General features: G+C 40.2%; 1 protein-coding gene across 1 annotated transcript in view; it reads right to left on the bottom strand.

The window, feature by feature from the left end:
• Positions 1 to 1,385: 1,385 nt before the first annotated feature.
• Positions 1,386 to 22,462, bottom strand: part of cwc27 (CWC27 spliceosome associated cyclophilin) — a 29,448-nt gene continuing 8,371 nt past the window's right edge. Inside the window, exons 11-14 of the mRNA XM_061061334.1 lie at positions 16,104 to 16,207; positions 8,013 to 8,122; positions 7,828 to 7,937; positions 1,386 to 1,861 (exon numbers count right to left, since the gene is read on the bottom strand). Of these exons, the coding sequence (XP_060917317.1) occupies positions 1,699 to 1,861; positions 7,828 to 7,937; positions 8,013 to 8,122; positions 16,104 to 16,207 (487 nt within the window). The 3' untranslated portion in view covers positions 1,386 to 1,698. The remainder of the gene's footprint in view (positions 1,862 to 7,827; positions 7,938 to 8,012; positions 8,123 to 16,103; positions 16,208 to 22,462) is intronic.

Here is a 22,462-nt window from a genome sequence, read left to right as displayed (position 1 = left end):
GCGAGGCTTCGATGATGACTCAGCTATTCATTAAGCTAGCTCCTACTGTCTATAGCCTACTTAAACCCCCTTTTATCCTTCTTTTTGTTTGTTATTCACCCTGTTTATAATAATTATCAACAGCTGGTGAATGTGGCAGTATTAAGGCAGCTTAAGGAGTATAAAAGTAGTGATCAGAGGAGGTAAGTAGCCTATATGAGTCACTACCAATTATTACTGAGTCAGTTGTTTATTAGGTAGGCTAGACCTCCTTTCTGCTGTCTAAGAGTACATCATTCTTTTCTAAGGCTACCTCATAGTCGTTTTTTATATTTCTTGTTAGTCAGCAAGTTTCCACAACAAAATCCACCTGCATGAGCAGGTACAACGGTTAGCTAGTTACCTTTAATGTGCATGCATAAACAATGTCAAAGGTGAGAGCGTTCGGAGAACAGATGTTCAACCTTATGACGTCGCAGCGGAAAAACTCAAGAGTTTGCATTTTGTCCATGTAAGTAAGTCCAGCCCCACTCGGCTCCACATCTGGTGTGAGTCTCCAGGTGACTATAAACAAGTCTGAGTTGTCAATTTTTTATTTCATGTAGGCTCACTAAAGGACTTCTGAAATAGCCTACCTGAACGTGACTGTAGATTAAATACCGGATCATGTCAGAAATCAAGGGTTTCTAATAGAATATTAATATTCAAGCATATTTGTAACCTCAGAAACATAACGGCTGAATTAAAGAATTTGAGGCTACTTAACTAGAACATAAATTTGTGCTCTGATGCTTTTATATCATTTACTGAAGTTTTAAGATTTCTGTTCTTTAGAGAAACAGCCAATAAACTAATTTCCACGATTGTTCCACGAAGAAACTGTTTGGTTTATGATCTCAGAAAATAGTGGAAACGGCCCCATCATGCTTCCCCAGAGTACAAGGGGATTGGAGGTGGGACAAAATGCTGATACGTCTATCGTCTTCAGTCAAACAGATATTATGATTGTCCTGCACTCAACTCCAGCAGAACAACCGCATCGTAATATTATCCTTATCATGTATCATGTCGTATCATCAGATGGGGACAGTTGATGAAATCCTTAACTTTGTCTCCTTTTAATCCGTCAACAAAGACTTCAACTTCCACAGCAGTTAATCAGTTACATTGTTGTGGTAAAAACACGACTTAAACTTGCACAGAACAAAATCAACAAAGAGATAAGGGCTAACACTTTCTCCACAGGGGACGGCTGTCTCAAAACTAGTTCATACCTCCCTGACAATGTTATCAAAAACCTAGACCAGTGAGCTTTGCAAAGGGCGTTATCACTGCAGAGCTGTTGTTCTGGATTGTACAGGTGTCCCTTATAAAGCGGCCGCTGACTGGTGAACAAACAGAATCACTTCAGGCAGCTAACAAATGTTATTTATTTCTCTGGCAAAGTCTAACGCTCCCATTTAAACATTTACAGAAGAAGAATGGGATATAAAAGTTAACAACGTTACATGTAATGAAATCATGACCTCAAGCATTACTAAGAGTCCCGATGAGTAAGTGAGCAGTCGTCCGGGGGTGCAGCTGTTTTTAAGAGAGGAAGCCCTTCCATCACAGATTACAGAGAGCGTATGGTCAGCATCACGGTCCAGATGTTCCAGTGGACGGGCAGGATGCTGGAGGACCAGTTTTCTTTGAAAGTCGTTCGGCTTAGCCAGGACCTCACCTCTTGGCCTTCTTCTCCTTCATGATCTTCTTGCTCTCCTCTCTCCTCCGTTTGTTGACGGGGTTGCGTGGATCGTAGATCTCGAAAGTGTCCTCGTCCTGCATGTTGGCATCCTTGACTTTTCTGGATTGCTCATCAAACTGCAGAACATGGGCCATCCTAAATCAGACGGAGAGAGGCGGAGAGAGTTCAAAGAGGAGCTGTGAGAGGATCTACTAAATCACAGATCAGCTGGACTCCGACCAGCAGGCTGGAACTTTTGAGTTTAAGCTGTTTGATTACGATATGAGGACGAAGAAATACATGTAGGAACAACTTTTTATTAAAGACACAATTCAAGTAGTATTTTAAGCAGCTAAACATGAAGATCATCATTATCACTGTGACAGAAACAATAACAATATGTCTACGTTTGAGCTGTTAAAAGGTTCTAATGAAACAGAAAATAGACCAAAAGTTTGAATGATGTGCAGTCGTGCATCAGCATGCTTTAACCACCCGACGTCACTGGCGCCCAGCCACTACCAGCGGACCGTGATGTCCCTCAACCACGGCCCGATGTCCAGCCACCACCATCCCCAAAACAGCTGCCGTCCTCATTCATGCACGGCCTGCTTCACCTCAATGGGAAGGAAGTGTGGAAAACAGGAACGCGAGGAATAGAAAGGAAAATTCTGCCTCATCCCATTTGCTCTTTTGTAAAGCGTCTATTTTTTTAAATACTCAGGTGTACAACTTTAAATTGAAGAAGCATTAAGTCAAATGTTATACAAACAAAGCATACAGTAAGTTTATTCAGGAGATTTGCTGAGATTTGACCGTTCAGACTACACCTGAATGTTTCCTAATAATCTGTGTTTGTTCTGTTGGAGGCCAGTATATCACAGCGCTGTTAAGCCTGGGTCACACAAAGTGTTCTTAATGCACATTTTAAACCTTGTTCAATGTTTTAGACCCAGCAGCAGACCGACAACATGGTGAAAACATCATCTGAGCCTGGTCTGTCAGTATTAAAACAGCTAAGAGCTAATGTATGAATCATATCTAAAGGGTTTCGATGAGTAAAAAGTACGATTTTATTAGCAGTTTAAGTATGACGCGCCTTCTTTAGCCGTTTGAAAGTCCTGACAGAAAGCTCCCTCTGGTCCCCAGAGGACAGACGCCCATGTGTCTTTCATTTCCCCCATCAGTTCCTCTTCCCCCAAAAGACAGATTAAAGAATCAGGACTTTCCTCACAGGAGATATCAGTGTCTGGCACTTCACAAATAAACACATTTCTCCGGCTGCTTGATGGATGCCATCTGTGAATCTAAACATTCAAGCAGGAGTCGCAAATCAATTACGAGGATCCATTTATAGCCACGCGACAGGCTATGAAAAAAAAAACCCAAAACTAAACTTTAGGTCTACCTACGTCCATGTCCCCAAAGGATGAATCCTTATATCTTTGCTTTCTCAGAATTTTTTGCAGGATCACCATCATCACATGGTAACATCAGTTCATAGAGGAGTTTGTTTAAGGATTAAAGATAAGGCACCAGGGATGTGGTATTTTTGTAGGCTAACCTGGGAGTCTGATCGATCTAATCTCTACAGATTCAGCATAAAAACACAAAATCTATAAGTGTAGGACTTCAGCATCAGAAGTAGGGATGTTCCACACAACTCATTTCCCTGTCCATCTAACAGAAAATTAAAATTCAGACTTGTCGATTTGTCTTAAAATAAGAAATCTAAATTGAGCACAATATATTTATCACAGCCCTGTTAAAGTCCCCATGAAGCAGAACTTCAAGAGTATCTACCTGCCGTGTCCTACTGAACAAGACAGAACCAATCAGGTGATAGAAGGCGGGACAAAGTTAGATTGTTTAACTTTGAACTTGTTTCTAAATATTTTTTTGGAGAGTACAGAGAGTGGAATATCTGTGACGTTTTTGGCCTTGTGATTTACTCAAACCAATTTTTACGTTTTTTTTTCTCCATGATTTTAAAACATCACCAATCTGAATCCAGCCAGAGATCGAAGCGAAGGAGTAGTCAGGTAAAATTTGGCCCAAAAAATAGAGCCACTGAGCTTTTCCTTAAGCACTTGTTTAACATAAATCTATTTGTTTTTAATGTGTTTCTTTTTTGAATAAAAATGTGTCAGTCTTAACTAGAGCTAGGTGATATATCGATATACTTTCAAGAGAGATAATGATGATGATTTATATTGATATATTTATGTTGCATTAAATAGCTTTATAGCTTTTTTCCATAGAGCTGCCAGTTCGCTTATTTCTCTTCTCTCCGTCTGTCCCTCTTCACTCTGCTCCACCTCTCTCTCTCTCTCTCACCTGCACTGAATGCACAGCTGTGTGTATTTTGTTCTGCAGGAAGGGGAACTTTTTCCATTTCATTTTATTTAAGAAGCATTTTAAAAATATACATTATTTCTTATTTACGTCCTTTTTCATGCACATGTTGACATTGTGCAGCAGACTGTCAATTAAAATGCCTGAATGATATTTGGCGTTTGTCCCATGTGGATTACTCTCAGAGCTGATTTTGTTTTTTTGCCCTATTCAGACATTTCAATCCGCGATATTTATGTAATGTGAACCTGAATGTCACAGTTACAGTGGCAAGATGGTTTCAGCAGAGCCAGTGGGGGGAGCGCAGCATTGTGTGTTTGTGCATGTCTGTCTGTCTGTCTGTCTGTCTGTCTGTGTGTGTGTATGTGGAGCTCCTGCTGTGCCGAGCTTCTGCAACGGTGAAATGCAATGTGAATTTACAGACTGGGACACCGATATTACACCATCGCCGAATAAATATGAAAGTATATGAACGGCAATTTTGCAAAAATTCACAGAAAAAAAACAATTCTGTATATGTTGTGTATCACCAATCAGCTAAAAAAAATACAGAGATACGATTTTTTTTAGTCCACATCGCCCAGCTCTTAACGCCTGAGCTTACTCACTTCCTCTGCCTTATGTCACACTCTTTAAACTTTCCCTTTAAAGCTGATGATCAACAGTTCTGTCTCATACTCACAAAGTGTCTGGACCTAAACACAGAAACTGAACATTCTCTGCTGTGCACTTTGAAATATGTCGATGCCTCGTCTTGCTGTGTGGAGCATGTGGTGTGTGTCTGCCCAATCCCCCTGGCTGAGTGTTATGGTGTTGCGCTGCCTTTCTCCGGTGTTCATTTGAAATCGGCGGGAGTTGTGACAGCTCATCTAGAATGTCATGGCTAGACTCCGGCGGACCCCTTGAGGACTCCTGCAGGGTGAGCCGGCCCGCCTCTGATAATTTGTCTAGCAGTCGCGGTGATGACAGCCCGGCCGGTCCGTACAGCCATGTGGAAACCACGGCGTTCTGGACTTATCAAAACCACTCTGTGCTGCTACAGAAGCCTTTCCTGCATTTATTTTTCTTTTGCTGGAGTAAAAGGGGGCTGGGAAATAAGGAGGAGAGGAGAGGAGGGATGGAGAGAGTGTGGCCTGAGAGGAGGAGGAGGAGGAGGAGGAGGAGGGAGAGTTTGTGGACACAGACACAGATGGAATAGTTTACCTACTCTGGCCCAGACTTGACTTCCAATGTCTGACCTGTTGTAACCCACATTCTGTTCACAGCGCTCCTAGAGTGGCACAGACTTCCCACTGGTGTTTTTCTAGGACTGCTATGCTACTGACGCGGCCCCTCCCTCCCTCCCTCCCTCCTCCTCCTCGCCTACCTGGCGGGGGCGGCACAGTGAGGTGTCTGCAGCTGAGGCAGGCTTCTCTCAAATTCATTAGGGCCCCTACACACACAGACACACAGACACACAGACACAGACAGACTGCACTTCAAGGGGGCTCCTCGAGACTAATAGCAACTACAGATTTTGTTATTGTAAATCTCTCACACGCGGACACTTTGCTCACATTTTAAACACATGGTATTCATTTCAAACCCTGTACTCAGTGTCGTCGGTCTCGGAGATCTTTGGTGAAAAACAGAATATGAGAGGAAAACACAGCGTCAGGCCTGATTTCCTGATGGCCAATCTGGCGGTTGAAATCCCGACACACACACACACACACACACACACACACACACACACACACACACACACACACACACACACACACACACACACACACACACACACACACACACACACACACACACACACACACACACACACACACACACACACACACACACACACACACACACACACACACACACACACACACACACACACACATCATGCATACACAAGAGTTGAACTTTCACACACATTTATCAGAACCATGAAGCGAAGCTATGCATCCGACAAAAGGTTTTCAGTTTTCATCCCTCCTGCTACAAAAGACAGACTTCTCTGCACGCTGCTGTCCCAAGTCCTGTCCAACTCTTACTATTATAATGAATGGTTTCTTTTTACAGTCCAGTGTTCACCGCGAGGGTATCAATGGGAATAACACGAGCGAAAACCCAGCAGAGGGCTAATGAAAAAGGTCTTCTGGTGCCAGCTGGTCATGCTCGAACTTCACCGTCCACAAAACAGAGTTGTTTGCCAAACTGCTTCTTGAGCTCTCCAGGCGAGCTCGGGGACGGCGGTGCTCACGTGCTGCTCAGAGCTGATAGAGCTGATGACAATTTATACAACAGAGAATAAGGGCACGCATTTTAGGTGGAGCAAGACTTCTAGCGCTGCAGCTTTCTCACTTCTTCTTTTCAGGGATCCTTTATTCATAGTTAGTGTGAGGTAAGTGTATTACCCTCATGGTCAGCGCCGCTCCTATAGTGAGACACCTCCCGGACTGCTAGCTCTAAAGCAAGGCGATGACACCTTATTCATCTAATTTTAGGAAAAACAATCTAAATACAGATTTAATTTATGTGTATGTGATATTTATTTTATATATATATATATATATATATTTTTTTTTTTAAAGATTATTTTTTGGGCTTTTTGTGCCTTTAATTGAGAGATAGGACAGTGGATAGAGTTGGAAATCAGAGAGAGAGAGGGGAATGACATGCGAGAAAGGAGCCACAGGCCGGATTTGAACCTGGGCCGCCCGCTTGGAGGACTACAGCCTCCATACATGGGGCACGCGCACTAACCACTGCGCCACCAGCGCCCCATATCGATTATATTTGTCAGCGTGTTCCGTTGCTGCTCTCAGAAAGCTAGTTTCTTTAAACACTGTATCCCCGACTCTTTATTTTAAGTCTTTTTGCTGCTCCGCCCTTAACGGGGTTCACTATAGTCGAGTTTTTTTTCCAGTAAACAATGAAGTGAAAGCCTAAACAATCACACAAAAGATCAGTTTCTTCCAACAGCTCGTTACTCGGATGAACACAGAGAGCGTCAGAACTATCACCTGTGACAGAAAAAAAAAACATCCAGTTTGCCTGTAAAAATAATGATTTACCTTCACTTTATGGACACACATGTAATCACCATTCCCTCATTTGTCATGAACCCATGCAGACTGTTTTAATGTAAATACTACATAAACTATCTACCTCATGACTATTAACCCATCTGTTACATAATTTACTGTCCTGTTGAATACAGTGTCTGCTGCACTCCTCACCACTGCACTGCTGTGTTAAGTCAGCTTGTGTATATTAGTTTAATAATAGCTAATAGCTAAGTTTAATTTCTAATTCTTGTGTGTAACAGAATGAAACCCATAACTGGCCAATAAAGATGAAGTGAAAGCAGAAATTTGCAATAATAATAAAGATTTTTCAGATTTGATTTCTTTTTTTATTTTTATTTCATATTTGATTTATTTGCTCATTTCAGTGTACAGTTTCAACACAATAAGACACTACAAAAATATTTTCTCATAATACTGAAACACTGTTCATGAGCAAACAGGAGCAGGAAGAAGAAAACGTATAATACCTGCCCCTTTTTCATTCCAAGGGCATTTTTAAAAGTGCCCTTGGTGTAATTTGATTAGTGAGAGCAGGTGATGTGTTATTCCCTTCTTGATTTCCTACAGTGTTGTTCTTAAAGATGTCTTAATGTATACTGTACCAAAGGAGCCTGTTGTTCTCACTCTTGTTCTCTGTATCAGTTGCCGTGAGATCAATTTAAAAAAAAAAAGGGAATAAATGTTATCACTGACCATCCTTTGTCGTCATCCTCGGCCAGCTCCTCCTCCGCCGCTTCCTCCTCTGGAGCGTCAGTGATGGCCGTCGACAGCTTGGACTTGAATCGATTGAGGAGGGCCAGAGTCTAGCAAAGAGCACAGACATGAATAAGAGTACAACAACTACCCGTCAAGGATTTGAAATGATTTGAATCTTTTACCTGTTCTTCCCTCGTCTTCGAGCCCTTTTTCTTCTTCTGTTTCCTGACCTCTTCGTACTTCTTTCGACCCTCCAGATACTCGGAGACGGCCTCACTGGACGGCTTTTTCTCTGGAGGAGACAAAAGGGAACATCACACATGATCAACTTGGAAATATTTTCCTCAAAGAATCTGGTCACTCCTAACCACTTCCTGGCCTGAAAAACAGTCACTTGTCATGAGGTCGTATTTTTTAAGAGCAGTTTGTTTGTTTGTTTGTTTGTTTGTTTGTCAGCAGGATGATGGGAAAAGTTGCCTGCCAGATTTTTATGAAACTTGGTGAACAGAAGAAGCTGAGGAGTATGAAGTCCTGGAGCAGATCTGACTCCACTTATGATCAACACCTCGTCAGATTTCTAATAGTTTTCTTCTTATTTTCCATCGTTTTTAATTTTTCTTGTATTGAACAAAAAATAAAAATATGTATGAGCACAAAAAAATCCACTGCGCACAACTTAAATACAAAGAAATAAATAAATAATGAACACTAATGCAGAAGCTATCTGAAGAAAAACAGATTAAGAACAGTTAAAAAAAAATCCCAGGTTCACAACATTTTAAGAGAAGTAATACCAGCGCTTCCCATGATGCTCTCTGGCACATGACAGATGAAATTAGCAGAAAGGGATCAGAGAGAAAAGATAAAAGCGAGTGGCGCTCGTCAAGCTGTGACAGTTGCCGCCGTCGTTGATCCGAGAACATGATAATAAGAAAAAGGTGAAGAGATGAGGCAACACAGGGCAGTCCCTGTCATCTCACACTGACATGCTCTCTGCGTGAATCCATACTTCTGCCAACCCCTCACTAAGATGTAGTGGAGGTGAGCTCCAACCTACTAACCTCTCGCTTTATCTCTCTCAGAGATGACCTAAATTCCGACGGCTACCTTATACCCAAAACCTTATGTAATTGATCGCTCCCGGGCGGGAAAGACCTCTTTAATCCTCAGAAGACGAGAGCACATGTGCCCTCTGGTTGCAGGAGTGGAAAAAAAAAAAAAAAAAAGTCATTAAGCCGGTGTTACAGAAATATTTGTCATTGCTCATCTTTAGAAGTATGTTCTCAGTTTGTGTCATATTTTTGGAGTTTTGTTTTAATATATGAAGATTACAACCCGGTACCATTCATAGTTTGGTTTTTGTTTTTTTGAGCCTTTTTTTTTTTTTAATAAACTTTAATGTGTGTGTTGCCCTTATTGTATTTTTTTTACGTTTTTAGAGGAAGCTTTCGTCACATGGCTTTATTTTATTATCTGATGATGTCATTTCCTGTCAGGGCTCATACAGCATCTTTCACCTTTTGTACATTTTGTGTTTTTTATTTTTTATGTAATACATTTTTTTTATTCTATTTTATATATTGTAATATCTTCTTATACTGTATTATTTAAGTTGTTTCTAGTTCTGCTTTATTTCCTTGTTAATTGTTTTGCACCAATACACCAAGTCAAATTCCTGGTATGTGTAAATGTACTTGGCAATAAACCCAGATTCTGATTCTGATTCTCAGTATTAGACCTGCACAATGTGAGCTGGTGCACAGAGCAGATTAAAGTAAGAATGTGCAAAATCTTACACACAAATACAGCATAAATCAAGAATATCCTCTGTAAATGTAGACAGTCATGTCTACAATGAGTGAGAAGTGCGAGTCCTGCCAGCTGTGTTGTTGTCAGCGCTGTGTTTACATCATGATTACATGGATGGGACGACCTTGTGTATAAAAGCTGTTTTAATCAAGGACTAGAGAAAAGAAGAATAATACACTCGCTGCTTATTTGGATGTCATGTAAGTGTGTTTAGATCGCAGTCAGTTAATTCATGTGCAATATGAAGCTACGAGCTAACTTAAGTGTGCTAACATTAGCCTGCTAACACAACAATGCATGCAAGATTTTATAATTGCACGAGTGCTTGTAATATTTGCATGTTAGAAAGTGACCTCGGGAGAAGACTTCAGCCTCAGCAGAGGTGTTGTTTGAGTTCAACAATTCACATGTGCTCAAATCTATGGTTGCTGGGCTTAGATATGAATATATTCTGTATTTCTGCTTGATAATGTTTTCAATGCTCCGATTGGTTTTGGTTTGTTGCTCTAAGTATGACGAGGTGCTCTTTAAATAAACCGGCCTTGCCTTGCTGCAGAAGTTAAAATGCAGCATTAGCGATCAGCATCAGCATGTAGTTGATGGTTTCTTTGGTGAAGTGCCAAAAGTGTTGAACTTATCACTACAGCTGTGTGGGAAACAACTAAAGAGGTATCGTCTGTGCGTTTTAATCAAATGCAGAAAGAGAGTCAAGCTGCAGAACTGACGGGAATGCTGGGAATATTTTCTCTCCTGAACGATCCTCCTCTGCTGGATGTGTGAAGTAGGAGACGCCGGTGTCTCATGTAGTTCATTTGCTTCTGAACGTCTCTCGGCTCAGACGGCCGGGGCCGTGAAGTCACAGAGCAGCAGACAGTGTGTACAGTCTGCTGGCTGCTGCAGAGCTTTATTTTCCACAACAAAATGTGATGTCACACACACACACACACACACACACACACATCTTGCCACTTCTGACAGGATGCTGTGACACATTCAGGTGCACCAAATAAATGATGTAACTAAGAAAACACTGAAGTTTTACGGTCTGTCATTCAGTAAGAGCTGCTGTAATGTGACAAGTGTATTTATTAATATATCCCTTTTTCATGAGCAGTAGTCGTACTTTGTGTCCAAAATCTACTTTTAAAATATGCATGACAGATGCCGTGAAATCATAAAAAACAGAGAAAGGCCTGTCAGCAGGAAATAACACACCCACACTCATCTGGTGACGGACAGTCAGTTAAATCAATGTGGTTATAAAGTTTACAATTCTTCTCCATGCCGATCAAAGATGGACAATACGACAGCTCTGCAAAGGAGAAGCCAAAACCTTTGGACTGACTGACTGCAGTACAGGTCACAAGCTCCGCCTCCTCCATGTTAACAGATGAAAATAAGGCAAACTATTAGGTTAGTTTTTTACTGGATTAGCAGAGTAGGGAAAGAATGGTGAGAGGAAACGTTACAAACACTAACACCTGAGTGATATATTTACTCAACCATAACTTTGAACTGTACTGCCATGAGGGATCTTTGCCATTTCATCTCTTAGTTAATTGGGGTTTTTGTTAGTGGAAGGGGCAGGACGCCATACTCCCGTGCCCATACGCGTCATCCATATTACTATAAAGTCAATGAGATCAATGAAGAAACCGAAATACAAAACACAAATGGTAAATCCTTAATGAGATTTTTTTTATTTGCTTTTATATTGGAAGCTCTTGGCAGACATCATTCAAAGAAGAATTAAATGAAATATGAAATACTTCAAAGGTCAGGATAAAGATAACGAATGATTTCAAGGCCCCAGAGGGGAGCGTTTTTTTCTTGATTTTCAGTTTAAGAAAAGTGAGCAATTATTCTCAATTCTCTGAGATTCAAGGCTGTGAATTCAAAGCAAACATTACCTGGACATCTTAGTGCCACACTCTCCTCACTTCCCGCGGTGTCAACGTGGAAATGTGCTCTGCTGCTCGGGGGGCTAAACCTTTTTTCTCCTGATTTATGAGACCAACAAGTGATCTCCCTCCACCCCCCACCCCACCCCACCCCCCTCTCCCCACAGTCACCTCTCCTGCTCTGCATCCTGCTGCTGCCTGTGTCATGCTGGATGCTGACTGATGATGCCCCGAGGTCCTACACGAGGAACACACATCACCTTCTCCAGCTGTTGTCACTAACTACTATCTTTGAGTTTGATGGCCTTTCTAACTACATTCCTCCCCCCCACCCCCCTCCTGTCTCCTGGCTCAGGAGAGCAACAAATCAAGGCGCCGAAGCTGTAGCAACCGAGGACTGTTGAGGTCGACAAACGCCTCTTTTTTATAGGATAAAAGGTTCCTCTTCTCTGTTAAACAATCAACAGTTGAGCTGCGAGGAATTACCGCCGATCATCCATCAAAAACACATCAAAAATGATTTTGTCAGTTGGTACTTTGAGGTCAACCCCAGCTATCCATCTTTGGATTATGCAATAACAAAGACTGCTTCAGAAGCGTCCAGTAATAAATAAACTTTCCCAACAGCTGTCAAAATGTGTAGCGAGTAGACAAAAAAAATATGCAAATCCCGATCACACGTAAATCTTGTTTCAAAAAGGGATCCACACTGAAGTTTTAATTATCTCATTATCGCTAAGTCAGCATTCTGGATAAACAAATATACCCATTATGTGTACATTTTACGTGTTAGATGGTGGCTTGGGTATTACTGGCCATGCTTTTAACCATTTTGATTCTATCAGATGAACCTTTAACTATCTTTTTTCTACCCTGGTGCCGATTTAGTCAAGAAAAAAACCTGCTTCTTTGATTGGTTTTGGATTCAGGAGGGAAATGTTGCAAACACAGGTTTTGTGTACAAATCTGAAGAACTGCAGAGCGACAGAGAAACTGGAAGTTATAGCTTATTTGTTGTCTTGCACATCAGTATAAGAACTATAAACTCTTAACACTCTTTAATATCTGTTGATGTATCACATTTCACATCGTTGGCGCCATATTGAACAAAATCTCACATTACATAATTTAGTCATAGATATAGTAGGTGTTAGTTTAAATTACCACTGCTGTAACACTTATATACTGAACAAGTATAATAAAAAAACTAGAGCAATCAGGCATAACCTGTAACATATCTACTTGGGATAACTTATGGCGGCATTGAAAGGACAGTATAGTTTCAGAATGGCCTTCATACAAAGCTGTTCAGCCAAGGCCGAGAAAAACCCCAAATTACAAAAACATGCTTTAATGTAAGTTATGTGCTGTCATGCTACTGGGCGTTATTGGGTCTGACCATTTAAGAGCTCTATTTGGTGTCTTCTCAGTTTATTTTATGTATCTGCACAAGGCATAATGGAAGACTTTTTACACATTTTACCTCCATACATTTGAATAAACTATCCAGTAAGTGTGTTATTATCTTAGTTATTATATGCAAATGTAATTTTGATCACCTCAGAGCAGACAGAGGTTGTATTTGGCATGTATGCATCGCTTTATAAGTTGTAATTTTCGGGGGAAAGTACTGTACAGTAAAAACAAAAACATGCTTCTATACTTTTTCCAGGTAAATGACTAACTGTTTGTACCCATCAATGACGAGCGAACCTTAGGTATTGGCCTGTAGCTTTTTCATTGTACGGCTCAGGAACTAAATTATGTGGGTTCAGATGAATCTGCTAAAATAAGATAATAAGCCATATTCTTAAACTATGGAGGACGTGTTACTCTGTGTTACTCTTTTGTGATCTTCATTCTCCGTTTGCTATGGACGAACCTCAGAGTTGCCTTAAATGCTTTTGGCAGTGCTTTTGTTACAAAGTGTCATTGCTCATCAACAGTTTATGCAATTGGAACAACATTTGGTGGACAACTGTGTATATGCGGTCTGAATAGCCATGACGAATTTGGGGGGATTTGACCAATTGGTTGTGCTGTAGCACTTCAAGCATAAATCAGTCTCAAAAGTTCACACTTGGGGGACATATTGGAAGGACCCAAAGGAGCGCTTTGTATGTGGTGTTTGAAACTATTTTTCCCCAACAAGTATCTTACTAACAAAACAAAGAAAACAAAAATCCCATTGGACTCTAACGTCTACTCAAAACCAAAGAATCACAAATAACAACGTCAAAACATTTTGACTAAATCTATAAAGATTTCTCTGGTTTTGGTTAGAATTGTTGGGAAGCAATGATTCATATTCCACCGACAAGAAATCTGTACTCAGACTGTATCAACAACATTATTACCGTTACTTTAGGCTATTTTGGTGGTGGCTTGTATTTGACCGCTGACAGCGCAGACAAACATCGTAAACAGGGGGAAAAGGGGGCATATAACACCATATGGTTTTCGTCTCAACCACTTGTTTTTGTCTGGTTGGTTTGACCAGACAAAAACATTCAAATCCTCAAGACTTCTGAGAATAAAGGTTTTTCGGTTGAAGGGATAATTGATCAAACACCCAAATCAGTCTGTCAGTTTTTTCAATTAAGCCTTCTTAACCCAAAGAATGAAGATATATAAAAGTTAACATTAAGAACTAAGGGACAGTATCATGGAGCAGTCGGTGATACAGACAACAAGGCTTGACAGGTTTTTTATTTTCAGGTTTTTATATATTTCTGGAAATCATGTTTTTACAAAGATTTGTGGAAAGACTGAAGAGCAAATTTGGTGGATATATCGGCAAAACGAGGGGCCACTTTTGGCTCTGATGATTATATTTTTCACCTCTTCTTATCTAATATTAATGTTTTTTTTTTTTATGTTTAGTTGTTAAAAGGTTTGTAAGTTTGAGGAACTATTGCTGAAAGACATTTCTCAAATCATTTTACTTTAAAAATATTTTGTTTCCAGCCACAAAAAAGGTTGTTCTATTGTTGAAAATGTCTTACTTACACATCTATTACTCCTTCCTTTAGGTTTGTGACTGTTCACATACAAAATAAACCATTAAACAATTTCCTACTAGTCTTTAAGGATTTAAAAACCATGTGATTGATGAATAAATCAATGATGATGATTAACTGTTGGTTGCAGTTCTGACAAAGATAGCGTGATGTCCATCCCCACTCAGCCCACACTGACCAGTTTCAGAAGCATGTGGGGGGAGATGAGACCAGAAGGTTGACCTTCACAGAGGCTGGAGCAGAACCAGGAGAATGATTTAAGCTTTAAGGGATGACAGTGTCAATGTGAGATTTAATGTGTGTGTGTGTGTGCAGCTTCACAAGAGGGACGAGATAAAACGAGCCCTCGCCACAGTGTTCCTCAGCAGGTTGAGCTGGGTTCGAAGATTTACAGCATCTGAGCTCAGCTGACATCCGTCTCCCCTGCAGTGGCCATTGGCCCATGACATCTAAGAATCCCATTTAATGGAATTAACTTTCGCTTCCAACAAAGAAATGTAATGAAGAACTCTTAAAAACAACGCCCTGCCTCTGGCTGAGCTGCAAAGAGAAGTGCAAAACAAAAGGTTTCCTGGCAGAGTAGAAATACTTTGTGAGATAATGGGGGAGCTCAGGCTAGATGCCACTCAGGTCAAACAATGTAGGGCCGTTAATGACTCAGCACTTGACTTTATAACTGGATTGATTAAGAGAAGGATTCTTTCTGCTTAGTGTGTTTTCTTAAACAGCTTAACTCTATGCAGATATCACTAAGAGCAACACATTCTTTGTTAATCTTTCAGTACAATGCAGTAATTGTATTTTGTTCTCTTTTGTCTTAAATCTTGAACAAATCAGTGTCTGGGTTATAAAACATAAAACCATCAGTGTTTGTGCAGACAAAAACAATGTTTGAGCAACAAAAAAAGCCCATTATGATTTTTTTTTTTGGAGGGTTTGTCTGGTGGTAATCCATCAGTTAGACTGCAGGACCCCCCGTGAACAATTTTGTTTTGTTGCACAACTACACAATGCTAACCTCCGGCCTCAGAGGCTTTAGTCATTTTCAAAAATCTGTCTTAGCATCAGCAAAAATACCCGAAGATTGACTGCGTTATGACAGACATCGGTGTGGTGAGGACCGGAGGAGATTGGCGGGGGGGGGGGGTAGATTTTATTTATTTTAACATCGACCAAAAAGCTGCAGACTAACAAACACACAACAGGATTCAATGTGCAACTATAGCAGCCACTCAACAATTTCCCCACACACACATTTCTGAGAGCTTTAACACAAAAATGTAGACCCTTTGGGGGGAAAAATAGACGTCTGTTACTAATTGACAAAATCAGAGGGTTGCCTGTGTTAGTGTCCATTAGCAGAGAATGCAGCACAGACCACCCTCTTAGAAACTTTGTTCACACTTAGGGCTCTGCGGTAAAAGACTTCCTGTCAAGATCCATGTACAGTATATTATCAACCACCCATAAATTTACAGTGTAATGGGTAACAGTGATAAACATCTATCAGTAAATGAAGGGGATAGAAAATCTGCCCACATACCTTCCTTGACTTCTTCCACTGCAGGTTTGAAACCCTCTTCTTTTCTTTGTTTTATGGCCTGTAGGTCCTTCTTCAACTGACGCGCCTCTTTCCGCAATTCATCACTGGAAGTAGAGAAATGAGGAGTTTAAAATCAAAAGTAATTAATTTAATTAATTAAAATAATTCATACGTACAGATTCAGAGACTAAAGCAGATCATGACAAGTGTTTAATCAAAGTTTTGAGAAGTCTTTTGGTCCCATTGGCTCCGGCTGTAAAAGAAGCGTTTACATATTCCCTTTTAAAAATAAATTCATACTATGGTATGCACAAACAAACACCAATTGTTCTGAAAATGTAATGCCCGTGATTAATTATGTGGGTATAAACACTCTGTGCAAGTGTCAGGATGAAGAATGTACATTAAAAGCTTGTTTTGCCCCAATAAATGTAATGGAGCCTTAATAAAGTAATTGTTCCCCCTCCAGGCTCCTGGACAGCACTAGAAGAGAGCAGACTCAAGTGAGAAAAATGTCAATGTGTTTCTTGTTTCGAGACGAGCAATTTGCATGAAAGTAGGACTCATTAAAGCTGGAAATGTTAACCCATTAGTTCAATATACCTTCATTCAATGTTCTGAGCATTTGTAATGGATTCAGATTCTGTCACTCAACCGTATGGATGATTGCGGATCTATATTCTAACTCTTTAAAGATCTAGCGTAAGCAGAAACATTGTATGTGCTGCGTCTTCAAGAAGCATTTTATTTGGTATGACTACTTTTGATAAGAAGTGGATTCACTGGTTGGAAAATATTGTTTTTTTAAAGTCCCAAGCAGGTTTGTCAGGTCAAAGCCACAAAATCTACAGTTTAGACTCAGAAGTCTTAAACTGTAGACCAACCTTTTCATAGACTTAAGATCTGTTCCAAGTTTTCACAAACACGTCTCAAATGAGGGACAAAAAATATATCCAGGAACTCCAAAGTAAAGACCAAAATGTTCAAAGTCAAGGCCAAAGTGAAGACCATAAAGTCCCAAGTCAAGGTTCAAGTCAACACCAATAAGACCCAAATAAAATCCCAACTCAAGTCCAATGGAAGCAAGGTTGGTGTCCTTAGAACAGCAAGACTTAAAAATATCAGAAAGTCCAAGCCAAGTCTCCAGTCAACAGATAGAGAAATCCAGTCAAGACCACAAAGTCCTATAACGAAACCAACGAATTGTAGGGCAAGAAAAACAAAAAGCATATGGAGTATTTCAAGTATAGATCAACAAGTCATAGACCAGGAAGTTCCAATTGATGGGCTGTAACAACTAACGTAAGACCAGTGTCAGAGTACAAGTCATGACCAGCAAGTTACAAGCCAAGTCGACAGTCAAGACCGACAACCATCCAGTCAATGACGCTAAGTCTTAAGTCTTATCAAAGTCAAGACCAACAAATACTCAAAATACAGGCAAGTCATGAACAAAAAGTCTCAAGTTAATGACAAATAATGCTTTCATAAAGACAAACATGTCCCAAATCAAGAGCACTTGGTCCAAAATGAAGCCCAATGTTGAGCCTAGCAAGTCAAAAGTCAAGCGAAACAAGTCCAAAATCAAAATAAGAAGACCGAAATCAAATGCAATGTAGCTTGAGGGAAGTACAAAGTCAAGCTCATCAACTGCCAAATTAAATGTAAAGTCAAGAATATCAAGTCCCAAATTATTCTTAAATCAAAAGGAACAAATCCCAAATCCACCCAAGTTGCACCCTAGCTAAACTCTGAGGAGTCAATCCAGGCAAGTCTTAATTCAACACTGACAAGTGTCCCTTCAAATCCAGGTACACAACAATGATGTGCCCTTCATGAAATGTAATTGCAATGCCACATCAAGTTGTCCTTTTTATTGTTGGGCTTGCCAGGTCATAACATGAGTACCAATCAAGTCCAACATGTTTGGCTCGAGTTCCAACCTTTCAATAAGCATAAGCATGCACTATGGATAAAACCCCATGGCAAAATAACAAGCTGTGTGCAATGAATTACAGAAACATCCTTTGATACCTTAAATAAACAACTGTCATGCTATGTTAGTGGCAGATGTAATGAAAGACTTTATACATCCTTCCCTCAAGTGGAACAACATTAAATATTACAGGCACTGTTCATGTCCAGCCACCCTTATAAAATCTTTAACAGGATGACAGCGGCAGGCTAAGGCACATCCTTGTTACTTGACTCAAGGTAGCGTCCCCTTTGGCAGGTGGCCTGAGGCCCAGCTCATGCAAGGCTAAATGCTCGTCTGAACCAGGGCCAGCAATGCTGATTATTGTTCCCTTTCATATGATTGAGTCTACTGCCAGTTTTAGAGCAGATATGTTATGTTAGGAAATGATAATATTTTTGTACTGCCTGACAGTTCTGTTTTTGTCCCGTTCTATTGCAGAGCCACAAAGCACAGGTAAGCTGCTCAGTCTGGGCCCCTGGCCTAGAAACATGTGAGGCATCTCCAGACCAAACAATGGCTGCCTTTGTTTCTTACATCTGCTTCTCCTCAGCACTGACATACATTTATATCTTCTTCTTTTCTTTTTATCTGAAACGTTCACTCTTCTGTGTCTACCTTTCCAACACTCATGTTAACCATTGTTTATATTCTGACATAGACATTTCACAAAGCCTTCAGGGGATCAAACTGATGGATATTTTAACTGAATGTGCCTTGGTAAAAATTAAGAGCTTTGACCCAATTTGAAGCCATGTCTTTTCTTTGTTAGCTTCCCTGCAGCTCTTACGGATACACATGAGGAATCAGTCAGACATACAGTTGTTAGTCCTCTCTTTCCTGAAGAAAAAATGTTGCAGCTGAGTTTTAGACGGAGTTGCCAAGAGCAGAACTCTTTGGCAGAGAGTTGGACTTGGCCTGCACGAGAAAGTTGCCTGCAAAGCTCTGTCTAGAAGCAATGACAACAAACCTTTTTGGCACTCATTTCATGTAGGGTAACTCAGAAGTGACAAAATAAAGGTTGGCTTCATAATATTCAATTAACACTTTTTGAAATGTATACATTTGATTTTGTTTTTTTAGCTGGAAGAACTTGATTCCAGACAAATGTTAAAAATATGTCAAAAGTAAAACATATAGGCACTTTATCTTCAATTTATGTTTATCAACTGATTTCACAGGATCCGTGTATTTGAGCTCTGTCTGATGGATGATGTATTTCCTAAAGAACCTCACAACAATACTCTCTCTATAAAAGACTATTACTATATAAGGCAGCTAAATAAATGATCTATTTATAATTCGTCAGTACTACAGCACTTTGACTCTGGCACTTTGCTTGGATATTTATTGAAACATCTGATGTGATGTAGTTTTTTTTAAAATATTTTTCAATGTACAGCGTATGCTTTGTCTGTGTAAATGTTTTAATATTTTATACAAGCATACCCTTTTAACTTTTATGCCAACACCAGAGTTGGCGCTCCTAATCTTGCTGAATCCTGTCACACAATGACAATAAAGGGTTTCAGTTGAGTTCATGTAGGAGAATATCAATTGGCTGAAACATATTGGTGAAAGAGATTTTTCACAAATTGCCCTACAATTTAGTATCAAACGCTGGACACACAGACGAGGTACTATCACACCGACCTCAGGCTCTTACTTGAATACAGTCCATTCATTTCCAGAGCTGAGAGGTGAGGTTTTTTTTGAGTCATATATAATACAGTGAGGAACTGCTCGGCTAAGTGATCATTTTCGACTTGCCTTAACATGCTGCCATTCAGAAAACAAGAGACGTATCCTAGGCAATAGCCAAACAATCGGCTCCACAGCCCTGGTGCTAATAAAGAGAAAGAGGCCAGAGAGGACAGGAAAAGCCCCAACAACACCTGTTGAGTCACACCTTAGGGCTCAGCAAATTCCTGCCAAGACCCTCACATCACAACACTACAAATTGTTTTGTTTTTCCATACTCAAGAATACATAAGACTAAACAAAAATTCAAAAATGGTTGACCTATATTGGAAAATTTCTCAAGTTTTGACTGGGGCAGGCACCATTACCAGTATTGGAGATGTAGAAAAATCTAATTTGGCCATTTCGGACGTTAAGATTTCCTTTTTTTTTTTTAAACTTAAATACACTTTTTTTTAAGACTCTAGTACGGTTGTATCGCAGGACACTTCATAGTTGTAAAAATAAACTTGTCAGAGATCTCTGGAGGACAAAGCATTTATATGTACATGATTTTAGAGATTTCTTTGACATACGTTGCAATGTAAACTCTTTCTTTCATTTAGATCAGGCATCTATTCATTTATGCCGGCCTTTGCCTTTACTGTATAACTTAACAACAGGGGTAGAAGGATTGAGCCTTGGGGAACACCACAGTTCATAGAGGCCATAGAAAGCCATAGAAGAGGAGACATCACCACTATTGAAAATAATTCAGTTTGAAAAATAGATTTGAACCAGTCTCACGCAGTATTTCTGCTGCCAATGACAAAGACACATCCATCAATCTCTCAATCCATCAATCTATCAACAGGATCTCCATTTGCCAACAGGAGAGTACATTCTGATGATCATCTAAAAAACAGAAGGCTGAGCAGAGAAAGAGAAGCTGCTCAGATGTTGCCATAAGTTGCCAGATAAAAATAACTAAATGGGTTAAGTGTTTTTTTGTGTGGATCCCTGCTATTCCCAGTGGTCTGGGTGCACTTGGGGCCTGCCAGCTACTGTCACTCTTTCAGAAAATTCAAAAACAGTGAAACCCAGAGAGCTGTGGATGATTAACTTTTCATAAAGAAAGCATAAGAAGTGATTGGCAGTAGACCAAGAACTCTCTCATGATTCAGACATTGTATTTAATACTCCAGTGTCTGGCAGGAGTCTGAGGCGAACACAGGAATTCAACAACCTTAAAAATAGTACAGTGATGACTGTATGGTTCATCAAAAATTCAATTGGTTTCCAAAATGCACAAGCAGACTCACTTTCCTTTTTTGGATTTCTTTGGATTCTCATTTTCCAGCCTTTAAGAGAATTTAGGAAATGTAATTATCGATGGAATCAAAAATAATTCAACGGGAAAATATCACCACTATGCAATTGGAATTTAAAGTCTTAAGTATATTAAGAAGTTAAATTTAACTCCTTAGTCTTATTAGGAGTGCCAGCAGCAGCTTCTACTGCTATGGAGGACTCAAACCAGTCTAATGACCTAGCAAGTGATGTGGATGAATGTGCTAGAATAACAAGATGGCTGGGTGAACTCCCCTCAGGGGGCACTCCATGGCTTGGTCAAAAGCCAAGGAGAACTGTGAGCTGGAGTGGAGGAATCCAACCTCAACACAGGAATTTGCATGACTTAGCAGAGTGATCTCGACCAACACATTACCCACGCAGTGGACCAAGGTTCCTCTTTAAGAAGCTCTCCATTATTGACAAGATCCTCTGGAATTCAGTTAGTAAGTTATGAGGGGAGAAAGTTATGAATCTTGTAGAATACAGGGTGATTCTTTTCTTGACATTTATATCACTTATATATCAAGTTGTGAATTTTTCTGTTCCTCTTAAAGACACAGAAAATGTGCACACTGTCAGATGTTGATGTTGATCACAGTCCAAGTGGAGTTCTGCTGGTTTTTTATTCCTTTCCAAAAGTCTTCACCCTCCTCGTCCTAGACATGCATCGCTGTCTGGAACTGTTTCCAGCCAGCAAGTGCCCCATATGGGGCAGGCATGCTACAGTGGGCCAGGGATGTGTAAACCTGGCAGTTCCAAAACATACACAATCCTACTGCCAAGAACTGGATTATCTCAAGCAGTTTTCTGCACAAAAGCAGAGCCGAATGCTTCTTGATCTCTGCAACCTTTCCTTGCGAACGCGTTGGGTTATGACCGATGACAAGAGACAGGTGCAGCCAATTAATAGAGTGTGACGCAGCGTCCAGGGTTAGGCCACTTGGGCAGGATCATTAGTGTCTGATGTCCCATTTAGGTTACACTGTCCACAAGGCTAGAGGAAGGCTTTCTTCAAGACCGGAGTGGCAAAAAGACAAATACAGAAACAGTACGATAAAAGAAACAACACAGCAATTAGTTGGTTTAGGCTACAAAAAAAAACATTTATTCCTTTTAAATTTCTTGATTCTTGTTCAGTTGTGTTTCATGGTTGTAGATTGTTCCAGACTTGTTATTTAGACACAGCAATTGTGTTTCACTAAGGCCCTTAGAAATGGCTCTGTCCATAAACTTACACACAAGCCCTAAAGCACCATTGTATTGGTCTAATGACACACTGTAAATGGCCACCATGTGCATGATGTGATAATCTTGATAGCACCTTGATTTTAAGGGCTCTATTGAAGTCATT

The sequence above is a fragment of the Labrus mixtus genome, chromosome 17 (genome assembly GCF_963584025.1).
Source record: "Labrus mixtus chromosome 17, fLabMix1.1, whole genome shotgun sequence".
Classification (NCBI taxonomy): domain Eukaryota; kingdom Metazoa; phylum Chordata; class Actinopteri; order Labriformes; family Labridae; genus Labrus; species Labrus mixtus.
Note: the sequence above shows the minus strand (reverse complement) of the source record. Positions and strands in the feature narration are given on the sequence as shown.